The 25,380-nt window shown below is 37.7% G+C and overlaps 1 protein-coding gene across 1 annotated transcript in view; it reads left to right on the top strand.

The window, feature by feature from the left end:
• ARHGAP42 (Rho GTPase activating protein 42) overlaps positions 1-25,380 on the top strand; it is a 155,906-nt gene that overhangs the window by 38,518 nt on the left and 92,008 nt on the right. The window contains exon 3 of the mRNA XM_065638471.1: positions 16,316-16,377. Within this exon, the coding sequence (XP_065494543.1) occupies positions 16,316-16,377 (62 nt within the window). The remainder of the gene's footprint in view (positions 1-16,315; positions 16,378-25,380) is intronic.

Here is a 25,380-nt window from a genome sequence, read left to right as displayed (position 1 = left end):
ATTCTTGCCTTTGACTTCTAATTTTTATGATTGCTTACTTTTTATTTACAAATGCTTAATTCTTCCATAGAAGTAGTGACAAAAAAAAATCTACGTGTCTTTTAGTGGCTGTATAATGCATTTTAGGTAATCTTTCCATGTTGTTGCAAATTACTCTGATCACTTACATAGCCATTTTCAGCTATAACATGCCCAGTTTAGAGTCAGACATTTTGTGCGTGGATTGTAAGCTGTTCCCCTGACTTTCTTGAATAAGCAAATGGGCTTGTTTCTCATATCATCTACAACTTCATTTTTTTTTAAACTGTGAACATCAAAAGATTTGTGCTATAAAAAGCTTTATCAGATATTTGCCTGCAATTTTGGTTTGGGAAATAGTGCTTCCCAGCTTTACTGGCTTTTAAACATTAAAAAATAAACAACTAGCAACAATTGCCAGTGTTGTTTCTTCCTACGTTTTGAAATGCATGTGGCAGCATGTGATCTGCAGCAGTGCAAGGGCCATAATACTGGATAGGGCCATACTAATAGATAGTAGAACATGGGTATTAGCTCCAGCTGCATGTGATTCAGCCAAGCTGTAATTTTTTAATGTCATTTAAAAGTTATGCAGGCAGTGACATCTTTAAAGTTAAAATAACACAATGAATGAGAGTGAATCAGTAATACTAAAAAGGCATAGTAATGCAGACTTGATGTAACCCACCCTTACTCAAAGAAGAGGGTGTTGCTTCCCCCATCGTACTATCAACCGTGCTTTCCTCAGTCTGAAATATTAATAGCCAAGACTTGACAACATTTTGCATTCACTCTTTTAGACATATCATCCTGTGCACAGTTACTCTCAGCTTTCTTTGCAATTAACATTTTGCACAAAGATTAAATACTTTAAATTGACAGTGAATGAATGTAAAGGAGGTCAGTGATTTGTCATGCCCAGTAAGAGTTTTGTGCAAAACAGATGCATAATTTTTGTGTTTCAAACCTTTTAGGTAACATAGAATGTTACGCAGACCAGATAGGTGCAAAAGCTATGTTTTTAATGAACGTGTGTCTTTTTCCTCAGTATACACGGTGCGGGCATAAACTTTGCAAGGAGAAGGTTGCCCAGCTCCTCCTTCCCTGCTATTATCCAGCTTGTGTCACCTGACTTCTTCCCCAGGAATCTCCCTGTTTTTGTTCTCTTCTGTTTGTGTTATCTGGATTGTGGCTGATACAGATGAAAATAATAAATATTATTATTTAACTCAGTGGCATTCTGTCTTGTTCCTTTAACAAGTTCTTCTCTGTTTTGTGTTGTGGCTAATTATAGATCAGTGTGATTTAATATTAGCAGTGTAAGACCATATTCTTCAGAACTAAAAGAAACCAAGACGAATAAATACATTCTGATATTCTGGCATTTTACTTTAGTATCTGTTTTTAATTACTGTGTGCTATTTAGGAAGAAGCACTGAAAGGAATATGTATTTCAGTCTGTCACTGCTGGTTTTGATTCCCCCCCCACCCCCCCACCCCGCCCCGCCCCGAAGAGAATTATATTATGACAGATGTTTCAGGTAGCATTGGATGCTCGATTTAGGAGTGTAATAGGATTATGATGATCTAGAAATCATTAATTGAGCCACAAGAAATAGGTCAGAAGTTCTAAAATGTGGTATCTTTCCTTGTGGGGACTGAATTCTTCTCTTGCTGCTAGCAGTTGTGGCTCGTGATCTTTGACTCACAGCTCAAGTCATTAATGGGATTATTAAAATTGCTAGCAACTAACCATCTACAGAATTGTTAACTCGTACCAGGCAATTATGTTGTATACAGCAGTTAGGTTCAAGTTGAACTTTGAAAAATCACCTAAAAGGTACTGAGCAGAAATAGTTGTTTGTTTTTTAAACAAAACAAAAATAAACAAACAAAAAACCAAACCCACACCAAAAACCACACCAAAAAAACCCAAACAGGCAATCTCCAAAAAAAACCCCAAAAGACCCCAACAATAACAAGAAAAACCACCACCAACAACAAGAAAAGCTTTAATAGTAGTTGTTAGAGTCCACTGCTCTGTTCTTAAGGCTCTCTTGTTTAAGCAGTGATGCCAGAAGCTCAGTCTTCTTTTTTGCTTGTATTGGCCATCCACACACACAGTGCTTTTGAGCTGGCAGCTGCTCTGACCTCTTGCAGAGCCTGTCAGAGGATGAGCATCCTCTCAGTCAAAGCAGCAAATAGATCTGTCTTGGGAAATAAAACTACACAAATATGGGGAAAAAAAAAATCAAAGTTTTGTTCCATCCATATCTTAAAAAAATATAAACGGTTAATAGGCATTGAGGTGCCAAATTCCACTTTTTTTTCATGGTACAAACTGTGTGTGCAATGCTCTGTTAAAATGAAGAGAATTTATAGGAGCCTAAAGTGCATGGAGGCAAATCTTGACATGTCAGTCTGTGGATATTGCAGCCTCCAAGTCAGGAGATTCTCTTTGGGAGCCACGTGGAGGCTAATCAGGAACCGCAGAAGGTGCCTGTCAGACTAGTTGCAATTTCAAGCCACTGTATTTCTGTTGTTTGTGGTGTGCAATGGCTTCTTGAGTTGCCTGCCTGTTTAGGAATTATTTATTAAATGCTGTTGAGCCACTTGGATATCTTGCAGGTCATCTCCTTAATCACTTGAGGTTAGCTTTGATGTTCAAGAAAGTTCTTTTTTAGGGTTAATATTCTACCTATTTTGCACTGAATTCCCGTTCGTAACCAGGTTTCTGAGTGGAATTACCAAATACCAATTAAGTCTAAAATGAATTCCAGTGGTTCAGGTCTACGACTGCCTTATCCAAGCCAAGGAAAGAGGAGGATCTTGTCACCACCTTGAGGGCAGAATTCTGGGGGTGGATTTTTTTTTTTTAGCATAAGCATCATCACAATAACTTTTGTAGTGCTTGAGTTTGCTGAACTTGTGGAGCATATTAGAGACATGGGTATTTACAAAAGGCTTTTTTTTAAGATGGGTGGAGAAGGGTTGAGTCTTGAATTAACACAGAAAGCTATTTGCAACTGAGAGTGAATTTGCATACAAAGATTGTATGCTGTTTTTTCCACAGTAATTACCTGCCTAGATTTGCCAGCTCTTTTTCCTCCAGTTGGAAGAATGGATTTTAAGATTAACTTTTTAGATGACCTTCAAAGCAACTTTGCATTAGCTCCTTATAAGACCTGAATCACAGGACACGGTTCTTAGGTACTCTTGTTGGACTATTTTTATCTACAAAAGTTAAATAGTAACAAATTATGGGAGGAAATCAGCACGATCAGGGTGTGAAATGCCTGAACTATTTGTTTAGAATTTGTTAAATCTGTTCCTAGCATTATTTTTTTGATCCCTGTTGCATATTTAAACAAATGCTACCTGTTTCTGGCATGCTATTGTTTCTTAACTCCAAGAAATGAGTGATTTTATGCTAGTCTTAGTATCCTATACAGCCTTCAAAGCAGCATCTGCACCAGGCAGTGAAGTTTGGCATTCTCTTGGTCCAGCCCAGAGCTCTTGTCCTTGCTGTGGAAGGTCAAATGAGGCTGACAAAGCAGGAAATAAAACAATGTTACAATCATCTGTGCAGGAGGAAAAGGAAAATTAGATCAACAACACAGGTCTTGTTTTTTTTTCTTCTCCAAGATACATACCAGAAGGTTATTAGAATTTGCATGTTCCATTCTCTGTTACCTTAAGGTGTGTATTCAAATGAAAAAAAAAAAATAGATTGGGGTGGCTGATGCAGTTACTGCCCCTCGTGTCTGTCCTACCCTTCTTCTGTGGCAGTAGTAGCTGGATCTAAAGTAGGAGATCTCCTGAGTCACTGCTGTTTGCATCCTGCTGCACTAATGGAATTTAAAATTCATGCTAGTTCATTTTATTCTATTGGACTGCAAGCTGCGGTGTCTCAGACTTTGCTCCACTTGCATTGGAGCTCACGCTGTTTACAGAAAGAGGTCAAGGCAGGCAATGGGCAGCAATTGCTTTGGTTGTCCTGGTGCTTTCTGCTGAGGAGATTAAAGGAGTCAACACTTCATCTGAACAGCTGAGTAGGCAAGTAGACAGGTCCATGCCACTCACTGATCAAGATGAAGTATCTGTTGTGTCTCTCATTAATAGTTTGATCTTCTGGACTCTGGTAGACGCATTCTACTTTATTTTCCTCATTCCATGCCTTCAATGTACCTCTTCTCCCCTCCTTCATCGCTTAGCTTTGATATTTCTAGAGTTGGGCATCCCAGTAGAAGTATGAATGTCTGTGAGGTGACAGGCCAAGGACTAGAGAATTGCCTTACAGAGCTGGTCTGAAAATAACTGGTATGTAGTGTTGCTGTGTACAATACACTTCTAGTGAAAAGGCATAATGCTTTAGAGTTGTCAAGCTAGTATATTATACCTCTTGAGCAACAGGCACTCATTTTCAAAAACAGGTAGTGGTTTGATCAACTCGGCTTTGAGAGATATTCATTTTCAGGTTTGAGCAAATAAGATGAAGAAGGATTTGTGCTTTCTGAAATCAAAATCCTTAGTAGAGATTAGAGTTTTAAGCCCAGGAAGTCCTTGATCCCTTTCTAGGCCTAAATTCAACAAAGCTATTATGGCAAATGGAACATTTGTTGAAGTATTTGGTGATATTTTTCCTAATTAGAGTGTTTCACCATTCAAGTAATAAATGTGCTGAACTTTACAAATCAGAAAAACACTATTAATGATTCTCAGCTGCATCCTGAATACATTGCTTTTCCTTTTACCTCTCCTGTTTCAGCACCCACAAAGAGCCACACACAAATAAGGTTTGTACAGCTGGAAAGATTGAAATATCATTTTTTTTTTTTTCCTTCCTTTAAAGTATGGATGTGCCTCTGAAGAATTGGGGATTGGCAAGCCTGAAATGTAGTCATAATGACTTCTAACTTCTTTGTTTATGGAATGCTAGGATTGAATATTACTTTTGCAGCTTACTAAGTTGTATGTTGCCTAGTGATTACTTCCCACGTGAGCATGAAATAGCAATTGTTTTCTTAGAATGAAAGATTTGTGTTCATAATCAATTTATATCACAATTTTTTTTAGTGAGGTTGGGGAAAGGAAAGCAGGAGAGGATGGAAAGAGACTCTGATTTAACAAGAATCCACATTTGATCTTAGCTATATCCCAATATTTCATGTTTTTTAAAGCTATTCGTCTGACAGGCTGTGGATATCAGTCAACTCTGGAGAAGTGTGATCTGTTCTAGTTAATGGTTAATTTATTTAAGGTAGAGATTAATTGGATTATGTGGACTTCTACAGTATAGGAAGTTAGGCTGTTTGTTTCAGTGGGTGCCAATTCAAGCTGCTGGGGTTTCAATGTAGGTCTCCTGAAGCACTTTAAGATCACTTCATACCTGTTTTACGAAAGATAATGTACTGAACATTGTTCCCCACCCCCTGCTGAGCTATGCAGCTGTGGGGCCCAGCCCCAGGACTGCTCTGTGTGTGGCTCCATCAGGTGGAAACAGAGGCTGGTTTCTCTTTGACAGATAATGAAAATATTAAACCTTATTTTGTAGTGGCATGGAGATGCAGCAGTTTTTATAAGCACTTCTTTAAAACCGTTCCTTTTATTCTGTGAGAACATGGTGAAAATAGATTTGCTGTGGCTAGTCCTGAAAGCCTCCGCTCCTTCACAGAAGAGTACAAGGAAGGGGAGAGACAAGAAAAGCAATTTACTAATTTGTGGAAGGATTTTGATACAGTGCTCTGTGAGAGCAAGTGACTGCCTGGGACATCCATTCAGTCCCATGTTCCAAACAAAATGGAAGAAATTGCTTAGATTGTTTAAAATGTTTCTGCTGTCACTTCAGGATGCCACGTTTTGGGAGAGACGCGATAGAGTCAGTAGGCTTTTTCTAGCACAGCCCTGCTAGTGTTGTATTCAAAAAAATGGTTATATTGAAGAATTCATGCTGCAGAAGATGAATTTCCAAATTGAATGATATATTTTCAAAACACTTGCTACTTTTGAAATCAAAGAACATTAACACGGGGTATATATTGCAGCTGTTTTTTCAATAAAGTGTTAAAAGTGTGGCTGTGGTATTTGAATAATTGTTTGGTGTGGAGTTGTTTTGGTTTTGTTGTTACTAACATACTGTGGGATAGGCAACCATTATAAACTTTAAAGATATTTCAAGACTTTAAGAAACATTTTGCCTTTTTTTGATCCATTTAAAGTATTCTACTTGTATTTGCTTTGTGAGGCTCTGCATGAGTAGGGCATGGCAATATACTGGTATTAAGTCAAGTAATTAGGCTTATTTAAATTGTGTAACATTGCATGTCTTAAGGTTATCTCTCCAAGTATTGTGTTTGACTAGTGCTGACAGTGGATCTGGAAATTATAGATAACCTGACTTTCTTGCAAGTCTTCTTAGTTTGTATATAAACGTGTAGCTTTTTTTGTAGACTTTTGTTGAAAAGGAGTGGAGTGGAAAGTGTAAATGTCTTGGCTCAAAGCATTGTTTTAATTTTTGTAGAAGGCTTATATTTGTTTAAATATTTGTGACACAATAGCTACTTCTTATAGCAAAGAATGCTTGAGTATGATACTGTTTGTAACTGGATTTATTAGGCAGACAAAGGTTTGTTTCGGTAAAATTCTGTAGTGGGGAAAAGGATTTTTACTCCTCATAGCAGCCCTACATTTTATGTTTTACAAATGTTTAGGAAAAAAACCCTCATAAAATACCGTGCCATATTTGCTTATTAGGTTTTGCAAGATGAAAATACTTTTGAGTTAAAATTCCAGTTGCGTAATATGGTATGTACATGTTATACTGTACTTACAAACACATCTCGCAAAGCTTTGGGCTTTGATTAGGCTTAGGTCTGATCTTGTTCGGCTATCAGTCCACTCCGCGAGGCACACGAGTCGTGCTCAAACAGGGGCTTCCATTGCTACCGGGGAACGTGCTGCCCCTTGTGCTGCTCTGTCTGGCCTTGGTGCTGTGGCAAGACCCAGAAGACTGGTCTGGGGAAATGCTCGTTCCCAGCAATGGAAGGGCTTTTGAACAGCTGTTTTTGGGGAACACTCCCTAAAAAACATAGAGGGGTTGAATGCCATAGCCAGGGGAGGAACACAGGAGACTGATACCGAGGCTGTGATAGTGTCACTGCTGGTTTTGTCTTCATGGGGAATTTGGAGCACTTATTGTGATCCCTCTGTCCTAATACTGCAAAGAGCCAATAGGCTCCAAATTATGGTGTAGAGGACAAAATACCACCACAGTTCGTGTGAGTTTACAGTGCTTTAATCAAATGAAGCAGAGAAATTTGTTGGGTTTTGTTTGTTTAGTTTTAGTTATACGGATTTAAGTAACTGTGCTCTGATAAAGTTCTGTGCTTGTCAGTATATAATGGAAGATATGATCATATTTGGAGAATAATACATAGTCCTTGAGGCATAAATTTGGGCACAGAAGTCTTAATTTTGTCATTTTTCTTGCTTCCTTGTTTGTGTAATTTCTTTCAAGAAGTTTTAAACCCAGACATTTTTCATATCTGTGTCTCTTTGCCTTTTATAATATTTTTCCTTCCCGATGTATAATGGGTTCATTTGGCAAATTTAGATTTATTTTTGTCAGGTAGTACACTCATTTTCAAGAGTTGAGAAACATTGGCAAAATACCTTTCCCTATGGTTCAAGGTGGGAATTCCCACGGGAAACAAAATTACCACTCTAAGTTGCACTCCCTGGGAGGATCTTAACTCTTACAGCAATAGTTACTATTTATTTTTTCTTATGGGCATGTCTGTGTTAAGTCAGGATAAACTATCCTTGAAATTGAATGGATTTTTTAAAAAAATTTTTAGTTAATCAGAGTAGAAAGTTTGAAGTCTAGATTAGGTAGAAATTGCTTCAAAATCTGAAAGATCATGGTGCTAATTCATAAAAAATCATTTGATTAAGCCCTTGCAGAGTTTACTTAGCAGATTAATTATAGAAGCAGATATTAAGAATGTTCATATATTGAGTCCAAAACTGCTTCAATTTGTCTGGTCTGTCCTGATTCTATCACAAGAGCAGCACAGACCAGAGTTGCCTCTATCTTTGAGTACCTTCCCATGATGGAATTCTTAAAAGATATTTGTGGTTATTTGGGCTGTGAATTTAAACCGCTGTCTGCTGGCAGAATTTGCCTTCAATTTGAGAGTGTCTGTCAGGGTATTTCCATGTAATTTTAAAACTTCTTGCATCTTTGCTTCAGCCTGTGTCTTTTACTATCAGAAGTATATTTCGTTGTATTATAGGAAGGTACAAATAGTTTTTTGGTTGGTTTTTTTTTTCCTGTTCTTGTGGAGGTTGTGGTAAATGTAAACAGAGACTGAAGGAATGCCTGAGATCCTTACTACAGATCCATAAAATCTGATACCCTGATTAGGAAAATAAGAGAAACCAAATAGAGGATAAGGCAGCTCATCCAATATTAATTTTCCAAATTTAAAAAGAGACTGAAACCCCATGAAGAGATGAACCATTATTTTACTATTCTAACTTTTTTCCACGATGGAATCTTCTAATGTAATTTATCTTTTGACACCAATACTCAGCTCAAAGTTAAAGTGCATCTGACATGCTGCTATTTTACAAACTGGAATTTACATAAATACCTAAGCAATATAACCTTAAACCTAAACAAACGGAAGTAGTTTCCTCTAATTTCTTGGGAATGAAACCCAGAGCAGAACTAAATTGGTAAGAAAAACAACAGTTTCAAGTTCTGCACCCCTCTTCCCTGCTTTTGTTTTCTGTTACGCTTTCCCAGTAAATATTACTTCTGGTACTGAGCTCAGTCTTCTGAACTAAGTTTTTCTAAAATGTTGCCACTTGGAAAGTGAAGGAAACAAATGCAGGGTAGAAGTGGCAGGGGAAATAGCAGCAGCCAATGAAACGTGAAAACCTGAGCGAAAATTGAGAAGATTTAGCAGATGCGTACTTGTCCAAATACAGCTTTTCTGAAAATCTGTTTAAAAAATATAATACTGTTTTCTGTAGGAATATGTTGCTGTTGTATTATACTACTGTTTCTTAAATTATCCTGCAGTGATACTCAGGACTAGTCAGCATTGGTTATGAAATATTTATAAATTGCACAAATTATTCTTTCAGTTTGCAGACTAAGGCACTGATCTAGCAGCTTGTTCTCTTTGGGCTAAACTGTAATTCCATTTGAAGCTGTAGATCATTGTACACTTTTAATGTATTATGGGCCTTATTCAGTAGAAAAAAAAAGGAAGAAAAAGAATTGTTAACAAATCAGTCCAGGTTGTGACAGTGGTAAAGGAAATCAGTGTTGTATAAGGTAAGGCTTTATTTAAATCCACAGCCAACATATTGAAAGATAAAGAGAATGGAAGGCTTTAGGAGCCTTATTTCAAGACAGTCCTCTTTTGGGTTTACATCTTGACATGTTGAACACTTGCCATAGTGGTGACCTTTTGAGACATCCCGTTTAGTTACCTTTAGAAACACACTATGGATCCTATATGGCTTTTGACATCCACAATTCTTGTTAGGTAGAAAGTAACGAGAAAGTAGATTATTGTCATACTTATGGCACCCTGTCAGTGTTAATCTGAAATCTGTGATTTTTCTGTCTGATCAGGAAAACCATGTGTTGCTCCTCTTGTTCTACTTTTTTTTTTTCCTTGCCCTTTTTCAGTATAGCTTAAAGCCACAGGCAGGAGGATGGAAATTTTATTTGATGTCGTGGGTTTTTTTAAAACTGCTTGAAGTAGTGTGGCTGCAACTAATGCTAGTCACTAAAAGCTCTGGAAATATATCTGTGAATTAGTAACTATTTAATAATATATTTACTTTCATTTTAGAACTGTAAAAGAAAGTCTTTTCCCCTAGCCCCCCCTGCTCTCATGGATCTTAAGTTTATTCTGCTTTGTCACTGAAGTCTAGTAAACAGATAGTAATCCTTAGGAAATTTCCTTATGGGGCTTAGGTCCACCTTGAATTCTTGACTTGGTAATGTATAATTTACTGGCAGAAACTCCCTTGGAGGCTTTAGCTGAAGTTTGTACTCAAGCATGAATTGGGAGCCTGCCGTAGCACATCCATGTGAGGTGTGACGAGGTCTGGAGGGAGGATGTTCTTGACTGACCTTTCTGCCCAAGTGTGTCAGGAGCACCGTGCAGGCCAGTCCTGGCATTTCCCCCATCACATCAGGAAATCTCTGACAGGCTTGAATGGTTTTGGCTCTTGTACACCAAGATGTCTGAAGAACAAATGATGTATTTCTATACGTATATTTTTTTTCCGTGCTGGCATTCACATATCTGAAGATGGTGGTGATATCTGCTTAGAATACTATAAAATGTTGTTTAGTGCACTTAAGAGGATTTAAAAATTGCCTTTGCATTGATTAAGACTGTATGTGCAAGTATAAGTTAAACCAATAGTCCATTTCACAGAAAAAAAAAATATTCTGTGTTCCACAGTAACTTTCCATTCTATCTTGAGTTAAACATTACCTTCCAAACTTGGCTTTGTCTTTGAGTTCAGTATTGGTCATATATAACTAATCTTAGGTAGTTGCTTTCCTTTTTTCATTAAATACAGATGGTGTCACACCTGTTGTATGTAACCTTTGGCAGTGCAGTGTAACACTGTACTCTTTAGTATTAAGCTTATTATTGAGTAGCTTCAATTACGTCCGAAAGCATATTTTTAAGGTGATACATTCTCTACAAAGTATATAACAAAAACTTCATAAAGTTTATTAAGTACGTGTTTTTGGTTTTTTTCCCAGGATCCCTGGGGTTGATTTTAATGCATTAAACCAGAATTCTAGATAATAAATGAAGCATATTTTTAATAATACATTATATCAATTCAGATAAATAAATTTGTATCCTTTTTAATTTCTCATTCATTCACTTAGTCCTACACTGAGCTTTAGTTCTTTTTTGATCATGCAGATGGAGCCATTTGTGGAGCTGTGCTGTATGTTTTAAATGATAGGGATTAAACAATTAATGAAAGACATGCATCTTTTAGAAAAAAAGGACATTGCTCATTTAGACCATTAAGATTTAAGCTGTTGGTACTGTTAGTTTGCTTCCTTGTGAAGCAAATTAATTAAAAGTTTTTTCATTTGAAAATAAAGAGGGTGTTGGGGTGTTGTGGGGTTTTGTTGGGGTGTGTGTGTGGGGGGGAGGGTGTTGTTTCTTTGTTTGGGTTTGTTTGGTTTGGTTTTTTAAATAAAGTAATGGGAGCCATTTCTCCTGAATGAGAGAACTTTGCAGCAAGCTACTGCTGAGTTGGGAACACTCCAGAGAAAACAGCTGGCAACCTGTTTTAATTGTGATGAATGAGACCACAAGTGTACAGACGGGTACATATACAATTGTTTTTACTTGTTGGGTGTTGCTTTTCACAAGCATTATTTCTATCATGATGCCAAGTGTAACTTACAAGTCCTTTGAATAGCCCTTAAATAAAAAGCAGACTGTAAAACTGGATTTTGTGAACTAGTATCTCCTAATGACTTAGAATAACATATTAAGGCAGCACTTTGTTTTACTTGAAGTGACCCACCAAGAACAATTTGAAAATAATTTAAAATACTTTCATATTTCATGTGTTATGTTACATATTGTACTTTATATTATTGGTATGTTGTCAGAATGTATTTCTTATCAGCACATTCCCACGACATTTCCTCTTGTGAAATACTTGACTCTTCCTCCCCCCTCCCTCTTTTGTATTTACAAAGTTCATTTTAATGCTTCTATTCTGATTAAAAAGAAGGAGGGGGGAAAAAAGTGAAAACGTTGCAGCATTAGTGATTAAAGGTTGTGAGGCTTCATGCGTAATAATTCCTGGGCTTCCTGACAGACAACAGTGGGCCGTATCTACCTCAAATAGTTTTGATTTTTACATCTGTTTTTTTAACTACACAAAATAACCTCAGATTATTATTGTTGAAATATTTTTGTTTCCTGTTGAGAGTATCCAGAATCAGGTGTGTGTCCCCTGTGCCTCGGGTTCGTGCTGCAATCTGGAGAGGGATCCCAGTTGTGGAGGGGAGCGATGCCCCTGCCCAGCTCCCCGGGGTGTCTGGTGCCATGGGGTGACCCGTGCTGGGGAGGCCTGAGGCCCCGTGGGGAGCTCCGAGCTGAGGATCCCTCCATGTGCCCTGGGGGTGACCTGTCCTGGGGAGGGCTGTGCCCCACAGGGAGCTCTGGGCTGGCGATCCCCCCATCTGCCCAGCCCCGTCCCCAGCTGGGGCAGAGCTGTCCCGTCTGCAGCCAGAGGGGCTGTGGGAAGAGAGGGGAGGAAGCGGGAAAGGTGTGCGCTGTGCAGAGAGGAGCCAGGGCTGCCTTGCCTTCCCTTTCCCACCTCCCACTGCACCTTAGAGTCATAGAATCATAGAATGTCCTGAGCTGGAAGGGACCCACAAGGATCATTGAGTCCAACTCCTGTCCCTGCATATGACAGCCCCGCAGTTCACACCGTGTGTCTGAGGGTGTTGTCCAGTCTCTTCTTGAACACTGTCAGGTTGGGTCCGGGACACCTCCCTGGGGAGCCTGTTCCAGTGTCCAGCACCCTCTGGGCTTCCAGCACAGATCAAGTTCTCTGGGGACAGAGCCTGGCTTTTAATGAGATCAGACTGTGTATGGGAAGAAGGATGTAATAGCATGAAAGATTTGGAAGTACTGCAATATTAATTGGTGCCGTAGAGAGCTGCCAGTAGTAAAGCCTTTTTTGATGTTCTGTGGTGCCATTGCAAGGGCAGAAGAACCAGTGGGGTCACCAGAGACATCCATATTGCTGAGCTCTGTCTGCATACTGACTGTCCATACTTCATTACGGTCTGAATTACACAATTCACACGTTCTCCCTGTGCACCTCCTGAGCTGGGAAAGGATGCTCCATGGCTTTGTGACCACTGATTGGGGCAAAAAGGGTGGATATGGATATTGGGCAGCAAGCAACAGAGGCAAAGTCGGTGTTGATGAGGTGTCTCTAGGGTCAGGGAATGGTTAGTCTTAGTGCTGCTGAGACTGTAGGTTCTGTGCTCTTACTGAAACTTTGACCTTTATAATCTCTCCAAAGGTGATGAGGCAATGGGGCAGACAGGGTGGAAACAGCTTCTCAGTCTTCAGCTGAGCCACAGTATAGCAGGTGTATTAGTACCTTTATACTAGTGTTAAACATTGAGGAAAATATTGATTTCTACACTTACAGAACATATTTTTATAGTTCTTTCTCTATCCTGGTCTTATTTAAATCCTAAGCAAAAGTTTTGACTCGGAAACTAAAAAACCCTCTGGTTCTGCCTTGAAATTAAGAAGGTGAATCAAAAGCTTCTCTTAGTGTTTTGTTTCTGTGTTGCTGTGGTTTTTGTTTTTTACTTCATCCTCACAGTTACCAGTCATGCTTCTGCCCCGTTTCTTCTTCCTGCTGTTCTTCCTTCACTGTCTTTTTGCTCCTAAAACACTGAACATTGCCTGACTGGAGAGGATTGTTGTTTTCTTCACAACCATATTGCTTTTACCTGCCTGTAACCTTCCCTTTCTATTTGAGTTAGATAAAGTCACGACTGTGTTTTGGGGCTGAGAACTGTCAGTGCTTGGCTGCTCAAAGGTGTAAAGTGTTAACTTTCTAACTGAAGATGATGAAGAAAAAAATTTCATGAACCTTTGTTGTTTTAAGAACAGCTTGAATGAAGTGATCAGCAGCTTAGGTGAAAAGCACCATAAGGATTGATGTGGGTAGGGAAAACTTAAATTTCAGTAGGTTCTGGATCTGCTGTCTTACAAAGATATAGTGCTTGGTATGATAATTTCTCTTTAAAATAGCTCTATCATTGTGAGTAACTCTACAGTAAAAAGTGAAAAAAAGAGGGGGATGGAGTTTTAACATGTGACTGCAGTAACACATCATCTTGTGGTTAAAAATGACCAACTATTTCACTGAAATAATCTGGGAACAATTTCTCTTGCTGGCTTTACTAGAAAGTCAGCTGTTTTTCTGAAGGGCATCCTAATTCCCTGAATAGGTAATAAAATTAAAACAATATGTTTATCTAGTTTATTTGAAAAGATTAATTCTAATGGCGGGTAAAGAATCACTCTGCCACATGCGCAAGGGATGAACTGGCTCTGTCCTGTTTCCTACAGTCAAGGGTATTTTCTCATTAAATTTTGGCAGATATGAGTGTGAAAATAAGAAATAGTTTGGCCACGTGCGTTTGGCTCATTGTTTATTTAAGGTTTTTTTAGGTTTTGTAGTGAATACATAAATATTCTTGAATGTAGCACTCAACAGATTTCTCGTCAGGTAACTTAACCAGTCAGTTCATCATCAATTTCTTTACCTGGTTTTGACAGATGGGTTATTATGAGCTGACTCTAAGAGATTGAGTTAATGCAGTGGATAGTAAACCTTCTTGATCTCAAGATGTAACTCTGATAAAGGCTGAGATGGTAACTATCTGAAAGTCAGTAACTGAAAGGCTCAGCTAGTAAACCTGAGTTGAGGAGTTCAGAAGGTTGTGCAGGAGGCCTAGAATTTATTTTACCTAAAAGATGACAAAATTTTCTGGTGTTCATCTTCTCAGGGAAAAATATTAAAGGAAAAAGGCTTAAGACCCAACTAGATGGACGTTTAACTTACCAGGTGTATTTGGAGTGAACAAAGTGCTCATGAGTAACAATGAGGAAAAAAGGATTTGTCAGCAAAGAGTTACTTTGAGGTCAATATATGCAGGTGTAGCATTACAGTTGCAAAAAATAAACTGTGTAAGGTCTTGCAGAAGAAATTGGAACAAACAGTAAAGTGTTCTTCAGCTGTAAAAGTTAAGAGAGCAAGAAAAATGCAAGGATGACCTCTGCAATGTCCAGATGGGATAAAGGAGAAGAGTAGTTTGGGTATGGTCCAAAAACGAAGTAGTAATTTGTGAATGCAGATGAGACAGTTAAGCTAAGTTAGACACTGGTTCCCTCTTAGAGGGTACTTGAACGTAACACATCCTCTAGACATTGTACTTATTTTCTTAAATCTTTCAGGGAAATTGAGAGGGGATGAAGCCATATGTTTAGAGAGTGACACATTTTGTAAAAACACTTCAGAAGATGGAAAAATAGCTAAGAGGGCAGGAATTCTGTTATCATACCCTCAACAGTGTATGTGGGTTAACTGCAAAGACTTTTTAAAGCCTTTTATTTTGAGAAATTCTGCAAGTTTTGTTTCCTTGTTTTCCTCTTTAAAAGAATATTTAGGTTGCCTCAAGTTTGTTTTGAGAAGCTGCAGGGTTTATGAATCTGCATTCTGAGACCAGAGCTTTAAACGATCAAATTTAGCATCCTGCCATTGGCAGCAATTACTGCTAAGATGCATCAGGAGAAAGGAAAAATAACTACTTGGCTCTATTTATTTAAATGGTTCTTCTCTGGCATTTTTATCTGTTGAACTGTGATGCTGAATTCTGAACAACCCATATGCCCTTGAGAAAGTAATGTAAATGAAAAGATAGATCTTTCTGGAGAGATTTGCACCACTCGCTTGCATGGGAGTAAAACCTTAAGAGTTTCTGGAATGTTTTTCCCTTTCTTGCCCTCTTTTACGGGTTAATACTTTTATTATGTTTCTGTTGACATCTGCTATAGCCCTTTGACTTGTATTTGAAGGCAGTTTCGAGCAAAGACCTTCTCCCAGTTGTAACAGAACTCAAAGCTTGCTTATAAATCAGTCATCTGTTCCTGTCACCTGGGAGCTTGTCCTTGCAAAACATAAAGCCAAAGAGCTGCTAAACCTAAACAGTTGGCATAAGTAACAAATTTCCTCTGAAATGCTGACTTTCAAATTTTTACCTGAATATTTTCATAGTACGTGCAAATGCTTGTTGCTGCATTTTTAGAGGAGAAGCTCAAGATTTTTCTTTGCAGTTTCTTTCTACTCTTTGTCTCCTAAAGTAGATTTTCTGGCTGATTGTAGAATACTTTGTTTTGAGACTGATCTATGCACATTTCAGGAAAATCAGCTTGCCATACTCCAAATTTAAAAAAAAAAGTTTTTAAAATACTCATAACTCTTACGATTCAGGTTCTTTTGCTTTGCTTTTTACTTGCTCCTGAGCTGCTGCTCACTTCAATCTGTCCCCAATTTAATGACTACTGATTTCAGGGAAGTACTTTATAAGAACAGTGTCTATCACTATGACTTCAGTCCAGATAATGGACTCATCTGATCTTAAAATGTGATGTTGACCCGGTCATTCTTTTTGTTTTCCTTTTAGCCCAGTCACTGAAAGAGTTTGCTCGGCTCCTGATCGCTGTTGAAGAGGAGAGGAGACGACTGGTAAGTTTGCTGGCAATAATACATTGCATTGAGCATATTTTTGTATAAAAATGTACAGTTTTCCTATTCCTTCTGAAGTGCTGTTTTATTTTTTTAATTCGTGTAGTAGATGTAGAGTATTTCATAAGAATCACTTGAAATTCTGCAAAGGAAGAAATGTGTTAGCACAGACTGCAGTAATTTTTAATGTAGTGTTGAGCCAAATACTTTTGCATGAATTTAAAAACTGTTTCCTCACAACTTCTTCCCTCCCCACTCCCCGCCTCAAAATAACCTTTGAATGCTGCTGTACCTTCCCTTTCTCCCATCTTGTCTTATTAGTCACAAGGCACAGCAATAAACTGAAAAAATAGAGCTTATAGTAGAAATGTAGATCGATATTTATATTTAAGGAAGTTTCAGTGTTGTCCGGTGAATGTATACTAGTAATCCAAGAATATAATAAATAAGAGGTAAGAAGAGAAACCAAATCATTCGCCTCTGGGAAACTCTTGCACAATACATTATAGATCAGACTTGTCAGATTTGTCCTTTTTTATGGTGTTCTTATTCCCTTTGTTTCCATACTGATGAATCCACAGTATTATTTCATTTATACTTCTATTCAGATGTAGCTTTGTTAAAGAAGTCTTAAGTATATTCTTGTACAAGTATTTTTTTTTTAAATTCACGTAAGAAATGAAACTGCTTTTTTCCTTCCTTGTAAGTCAATCATGAATAAAGAAGAGAGGTAAGGATTAACCTCAGTAGGGGGATTTTTAAATATTGTGAAAGTTTAACTCACTCAAATCCATCCAATGACTATTTTTGCCTTTGTTTTCCTCTTTCTTACGAGTACTTAGGGAGGTGAGGAAAGGGATTTTCTGACTCAGATTGGAGGAAATTTATTAATCCAGGAAGAAGCTTAAAGTTCTCTTATTCCTAGGAGTAAATAACCACAGAATTACTGTCCTCCCATTTCTGTTTACATAAATATTTTAAAGTTGCAAAATCATAGACATTTATATGGTACGGTTGCATAGCTAATATCACCTAAACCTGTAAAAGTGCAAAATATTTTGGTTCATGCTAAATATTTTTTCCTGGGTGGATGGAAGAGTGAGAATATGATTGTTCAGTACTTACCACCTTAAAAGACATTTACGAGAACAGATTACTTAGAGAATGTTTCAAATGAATAGCTTTCCAGTTTAGGTTAAAGATTATTGTGAACTGACAAAGCAATGAATAGGTGAAGGTTTTCTTTTTCAGACTGGTTAGTCTTTCATAATATGTATATGTAATTTCCCTTTATCTTTTGGTTGTTTTTTTGTCAGATGAGTCACTCTTTTTTTCACTTGTAGAAGTTTCTGGCCTCTCTATGGTTTATGATTTGATCTTTCCATGTGACTTTTTACTTCATGTCTTGTAGGAAGGCCATTAGAGCAAAAAGAGGAAAAATATTATTAAGTGAAAAAGACCAGTCAGAGAGAAGGATATTTTTTGTTCTATTTCAGTATGACTTTAGTGGGAATGCATGGATTATGTAGCTGAGCTGTTGGATCCAAATGGCAGGTGAGAGACTTGGTTGAGATTTTAGTCTCACAGAAAACTATTTTACACATGTCTATAAGTGTAGTAGAATGTGATCATCAAATAATTGTAAACCAAGTGGCAAATAGTATTTGTGTGCGGAGAAGCTGCTCTTGATGGGAAATCGTTTGCATCCAGCTCTTTGCTGAGTTTGAAACAGCCCCATTCTGTTTGTTCTTCAAACGAATGTTCATGCTGAGGCCATCGAGGACACAGTTACCGTGTTAGTGATATTTGAGTAAGAAAATTTAGCAAACTTAGAATTTCTCTGGTTTTAAAACCTTTGATCTGCCTGTTGGTGGAATTTATTTAATTATTATTGGAATTAAACTTCCAAAAATATTCATTCCTTCTAGACCCAAATGCAAGAATGGGAACCTGAGGCTTGAAAAAATACATGTAGGATAAACCAGTCCCACCTAGATCTCTACACAGTTACTGTGCCCGTGCTTTCCATTAGGGGTATGTTTTATAAATGAAGAAGTGACTTTGGTTGTCTTTTTTCCATCTTTCTGAGTTTATGCCCAGTGCTGCTTCACTTACTGCTCCAGCCCCGGGTCACAAAGTGCTAAATGCTCTGTAAAAGCAGCCAAAGCGCTGGTGCTGCACTCACTTCACAGAGTCGTACGAACTGGAGATCCTGCTATGATGCAGTGCACTGACTTACAGATTGTGTCTGGTTTTATTGAGAGGCAAAAGACAGGCTCTCCTGACGTTTTTCTGCTGCAACCCACTAGTTTGCAGCTTTTCATACTATAATGAATGTACATATTGTATTTTATGGCTTTGCTTTAGGGATTAGAAGCTTAAAAACAAAACAAATCAAAACAAAAAAATGACACAGAAAGTATCACCTTCATCAAAGATGCTTTTTTTGTTGTTGTGCAGTTCTCTCACTGCAGTTTCATGCATGCCATCATCAAATCCAGAGGTCCCTTTGAGGATCGGGGTGCCGTCCTAGATGCTGAACAGATTGCTAGTAATAAGAGGTTTCTGCTTGACAAACTTGTGATTTAAGCGTGAAATCTTCAAAACATTTTTTTGCCTGTTTCTGAGGAAGTATGGAGCATTATTTGTACCCTTTGATTCCTCTGCTAGAAGCACTTGAAGCCAGCCAATTTGCAGATTAGGAATGATTTTAGGAAAAGTTCTCAGATTGCTGGAAAGCTTGAGGCTGGGCATGCAGGTCTTTAAGAATTTAATTTCTTTTACTTCTGCATAAAAAGAGAACACTGATAAAAGTGATTTTTTTTTTTTAAAAAAGCTTGTTCTTTTTAACATTTTGTAGAAGACTTAGAGAAAAGCAGCTAGTCAGGGTTAAGACTTTTTCTGGATATGCTTCATCATACCATTTACAACTCCCTTTTAATTCTTGAAGTGTGTGACAGTAAAAGACAGTATTGTATCAGCATATGCTGCATTTATGGGAAAATGGAGTGGCAGACATTAATTTTACTTACCAGCTAATGATTGTATTTCATTGCCTTGAATTTTATATCATTAATTTATGAGCATGCATATGAGTGCATGATTCAGATTTGAATGTGGAAAGTATGTGTTCGTATCGCCAATTTATTTCTCACCTGATGCCCATTAAATTCTTCATCAGTAAAATGATATTTTTGTTTTGGTGAATGCAGAGAGATGTGTTGGAAGGCTTGCCCACTGAATGTATAAATTAAGTGTTTCCAGTGGTCAAGGAAATACTGAGAGAGGTACTTCGCAAATCCTCTGTCCTTTTTGCATAAAGAACCAAATGGAACTCATTTTTGTTTTCTTTAGAAGAAGCTAATGAAATAAGATATTATGAACAATATTACTGGGAAAAACACTGAAGCGTAAGGTTAAATAAAACTTTGTATCACATACATAAATATTCTGTTCTGTAAAGCTTTGCAGCCATTATTGTTTGCAGCAGTAATAATATGGTGATTATTATGAGTCAATTTCTTTTATCCTTGTCTTTTATTTCCTGATGCTAAAAAATTGACTGGTAGTCCTCAGAAAAAACAGAGGTCATGCACCAAACATTTTCCCTTAAAAAGCAAATAAAACAAAAAATAACTTTTAAGACACCTTTTTATGGTATTCTGCCTTATGTTTGATAACTGTCCTTTCATGCTGCTGTTAATTTAATGATGCTTTTGGTAAATGGTGCTTTTAAAAAAACCCCTAACAAACAGCTCTTGGGTTTTACAAGTAGTGTGCCAATAGGATAAAAAGTCAGATTGATTCCCACTGCTTTTCCACTGACTTCAGCAACAAGCCACCAGGGACTGTAAAATAATAACCTCCCTCTATTTCCCAGTGATTGTTAGGGAACAATAGAGACGCTATAATTTAATTTCATGTGAATATTTGCATCTATATCAAGGGAACTTATTTAAAATGCTTTCCTTCTGCTCTTGCTGGACTTTGATTTTTTCTGTTAAATAAGTGATATGCTTTTTTAAATTTTAGAGATAACATTCACTATTTATGTTTTCTATTCATTTGATATTGTTAGTAAACTTTCTAACAAATAGAAATGTACTGGGAGTCATATAAAATACTAATTCCTTTTCCTTTTATAGGATTATGCTGTGTTGACACAAGAATAGATGAATTAGTTCATTTTGAGATCCCCTATCAGTTTGAAGCATTGAAGGTGTTCTCTTGAGTGTTACGTTGTCTTGAACGTAACTCCTTGATTATTTCTGAAAGTTCACTAAATCCCTCAGTGAAACAGGCCTTTTAACTGGTACATTCCTTGCTATTTACCCAAGTTTGTATGGGTTGCTGGCAGGTGATGAATGGTCCCAGAGCTTTTCTCTCTGGCATCATGAATCAGTGAGATGTGTTTGGTTACTCTGGATTCCTGACTAATATTAAATACCTCAGGGCACGGTACAAAAATTCTGAAGGGAATAGTTGTGTACTATGCTCGAAGAATATTTTTCTTTCTAGCATCTGTCTCCTTGTATCTCATAATCTTCGTGCTTCAGAGAGTATCTCATTGTTGTGGACTTTTTTAATATAAACTGGATGTTCTCATTGTGGTTCTGTATGTGCTCTCACTCAAGGGGTCTGATGCTATCTTCTTCTAGGGAAAGCATCAAAATATTCAGTTTCAAAAGCTGCACTTGAAAAATAACTATTAAGACCAGGTATCCATGGAATGGTACATAAAATCAGATACAGGAGGACACAGCATGCTGTTGAGCAGAATTAACCTTTTCCCTATAATATGAAGGGGGTTACACATTCCATCAGAAGAGTAAGCAGTCTTCTGTCCACAGGTGCTGCTCTATTACTCAGTTTATAAAGGGGAGAAGCCATAAAATCACGTACACAAGTACCCTGAGATGGCATAGCATACACTTGGCATTTTGTTTCACATGGGCTCTCTCATAAAATGACAAAAAATAGTGTATGATGGCGTTTTGATATACTTGGTAAGTGCTTTCAGTGCTCTTCACCTCTCATCAATTTTGGCATATAAATTAACTTCTTTGGTGGGAACCTGCCTGCAAGGAGACTGTCTGAAGGCGTATTACTGCTAGTGAAGGAACACTAGTGCGAATGAGAGGGTTTCTTCTCTTTGCAGTTAGGACTGGTTTTTTGTTTTGGTTGCCTCCCCATTTTTGCAACTTTAATAAAAAAGCACCTCAAAGCTGGTTTTGTGGTGGTGGTGCTTTGTTTGTTTGTTTATGTTTTGTTTTGTTTTCCTTTACGTAAGGTGGGCTGTACATATCCTGTTGAGCAATTAAGGTAACATGTGATGTGTCATTAACCTGAATCTTTGGAAAGACTTTTTGAATTTGTGCATCAGTAATTTGGAAATACCCATTTCCTAAGTAACTGAGCTTTCTATTGAACAAGAAGCACTAAATCAGTACAGAGTTATTTTTTAATAAAAAATTTTTTATTCTTAGTTATTTATTTTTTCCCCTTTTCTTCCTCCTACCTCAGGTATAGTAGCTACTTATTTGATATTAATTGGAGAAGAGATCCCTGTCTTTGGTAAAAGGAATCCTGCAAGATAGGAAAATATTGATTTGAATAGTTTTGTTCATTAGTTGGTTTAGTTTGGGGTTTTTTTGTAGTCCATCATCTTACTGTCCACTTGCAGTCAAGCCAAGTTTTAGAAATCATTGGGAAAATGACTGAAGACAAATCACATGCCTTCATAAATCTTTTTGGTGAATCCCCATTTTAAATACTTGCTATATATAAGGACTAACCATTATAAACATTTCAGGTCTTACTTCAAATATAACTAAAAGTTTATGTTACTATAGCCCTGCTTGCTACCCAGTTCCCCCACTGCTTTTTATCTCAGACTCTTCTGCTCCACTCCCTCATCTGAGCCATTTGCAAACTCTGTGGGAAATGAGTGAAAAAGACAAGAGAGGAAACACCTCATCCTTCACCTGTTATTGAGTACATCACTAGGGAATTTATTCTCTGTGCAATGTAGAGGTATCAGTGCCAAACTAATATGTCCTCACCAGCATGATTTTTTGATGCCTGGAAGTGGACAGGAAAGGTCTGCAGAGTAGGGCAAAGCACCAGCAGGTTATGTCCTCGTCCTCTTTTGCCTTCTAGGCCAGGGAAGGTGGGATCTAAAGGACTGGTTGGGGAAGACGTGTACTTGTACGATCTCAAAGGAGTAGTTGCTTTGCTAGCAGAAAACCAAATCTGCACCGTTTGAGGACAGCTGTGCCTCAGAGTGCAGCAGTTGGTGATTGCTGCTTCATCCCATTTTACTCTAAATTGCTCCTGGAAGTCTTTGGACAAGCCATGGATACTTCCAAGGGCTGCAGAGCTTAGTAGAGTATCTTCTGCCTTGTTGTCTTCTTGCTTTCTTTTTGGTCCTTCTGGAATTTATCTCAGATCCCAAACTGTGAGAAGAATAAGTTTTGTCTTTACAGGTGAAATTTGCCTGACCTATGGTTGCACGTACACTGCAGTAATCTACATTTTTCCAGTCCAGACTCACATTATGGAGTCTGTGGAGAGAAATGGGAACTTTTCAGGTATTGTCAACCTTAAGCACATGCTTGACAAGTAATTTACTGACAGTGCGTGCATATGTTTCTCTTTGGGATGTGTGTGAATTTTTACCTTGTAAATGGTTCATTTGTGTGAATCTTATTTTACTTATTTTACATAATAGAATAATTTTTGCTTATGGTTTTCATTTGTCTCTTTTGGAGAAAAATACAGTTTGTCTTTACCTTACATAATATAATATAAATTCTATTTTTTTAAATATGTAATACAATTTTGTTGAGGCTTTTACCTGTTAGACTTGGAGATTATTGCAGAAGAGAGTGCATGTTGTCAGCAGCAGTGTGTGGTTTCCTGCTCTGTTTTAGCTCCAGAATGGTTGGAAGAACTGTGCTACAGAAAATTTTAACTAATGGATGATTTTCAGAACCAGCTTTCTACCCCAGTCTGAGTCAGCTTTGTGCCCCAGCTACTGTCAATGTAAAAATTGGGAGGTAACTCAAGTGGAGTTCAGTGAGACCTGGAAGAATGTTTTTGTATTCGTATTAATTGCATATTTGTAGAGTATTTTTTGGACCCTTTAAGAAAATGTCCAGTCTTCCCTGTTGCGTTCGTACAAGTGTTTGTTTGCATAGTGAACATAATTGGAGAAGTGATCCAGCTGGAAAAATAATTCCTTTGGCCCTGACTTTCTATCAACTCCTTCTCACTGCAGTGCACGCAAGAAAAATGATGACTTTCTGGTCCAGAATTACTATCAAGATGATAGTCATTTCTATGATATAATGCTATCAGAAAGATATTAGAACTATACCTTTACTTCCCTACAGATGTTATCTGTGACCACTATAACTGATAAATGAAATCAAGCAGTGATTGGCATATTTTTTCTCATGCAGGCTTCCTAGAGAGAAGATCTGCAACATGATCCTGTGTTGTGTTCTTGTTGAGGGAGAATTTGCAATGCAGCTTTCCCCCTTGCCGTGTCTTGGGCTAGAAGGAATCCTGTTTGCTGTCTTTCTCTGCACCACTCAAGTACAAAAATACACGTGTTCAGTGACTGTTTATTAGCACTTGTGCTCAATTAAAACAACAACAACAAAAGAAAATGAAAAAACACAATGATAAAAGTAAACTGCTCACATTCTGTTATCATTATTGCAGTTTAATATCTAACATCTCTATGTATGCATAGATATTTCTGAACTTTCTCCAAATAAAGGACACATACTAGACAATTTGTGGATAAAATTATGGGTGCTCTTTGTACAGAGCATTGACTGGCTCTCCCAGAGGATGCTGTGTCAGCTTCCATGATTTCCTTAGATAATAATGACTAGGAATGCATATGGAGCTCTTAGTGTTACTTTCCAGTTTTACACTGGGTATATTCCCCTAATTTGTTTATAGTTCTAATTTCTCTAATAATTTTCATTCTTTGGAGTAATTTGTTCCATTAGGACAAGAGGAAAGGGCGTCAAGTTGCACCAGGGGAGGTTTAGGTTGGATATTAGGAAAAAATTCTTCAGGGAAATGGTTGTCAGGCATTGGAACAGGCTGCCCAGGGAAGTGGTGGAGTCACCATCCCTGGAGGTGTTTAAAAGACATGTAGATGTGACACTTAGGGACATCGTGTAGAGGTGAACTTGGCAGTGTTAGGTTAATGGTTGGACTTGATGATCTTACAAGTCTTTTCCAACCTAAACAATTCTGTGATTCTATGATTATTTTTGTGGAAATGAAGAAAAAAAAATGAAGTCATCCTGTGACATTTGATTATGATAATATTTAAAACATCAAACTGGTCTCATTAGAAACTGTTTACAACTAGTCCCTCTCACATCCATGTTACTGCCCACCTGTTAACATCTGGGATGGAAAATATAGGTCCCTGTTTTCTTTAATTTTGCTGAAAGGACTTCTGGTATGATTTTAGTATGACAGAGTAATGCCATTAATACAGAATTTGCTCAGAGTTTTACGATGATGATGATGAAGTCAGCAGAATACCTATTGTTCGTATTTTGCACTGTGTTTCTTAGCAGCTTTCTCTTTTTTCATTTCCTTTGGAAATATGAATTGTTTCCTATTGATAGGAATGCCCACAGTGGAGAACCGTAGCAAATGCAAAGCCTTTTGCACCCTGTTCTGCTCAACTTGGTCCTAGATAGTTCCATTGCCTTGAGAACCTGTTCAGTTGCAGAAGAAAACAATCTGACTGTTTTTAGAGACAGTCTTTGCCCTTTTCCAATGTAGTTGTCATAGAGTTGAATTGTGATATAGTTATTTTCTTGTAGAAAACATTTTTGTCAGAGGTGTGAAAGCACAGGTCTGTCACCTTGATCTCTGATTTATGTTGGCTGGGTAGCTGGCATCAAACTGGGAGTGCTTGTTTGTCTTGATGGAGCCAATAGACAGTGAGTAGGACCTTGGGTGCTT

The sequence above is a fragment of the Caloenas nicobarica genome, chromosome 1, assembly GCF_036013445.1.
Source record: "Caloenas nicobarica isolate bCalNic1 chromosome 1, bCalNic1.hap1, whole genome shotgun sequence".
NCBI lineage: Eukaryota > Metazoa > Chordata > Aves > Columbiformes > Columbidae > Caloenas > Caloenas nicobarica.
The sequence above is the reverse complement of the archived record's forward strand: the minus strand, read 5'-3'. Positions and strand labels throughout refer to the sequence as shown.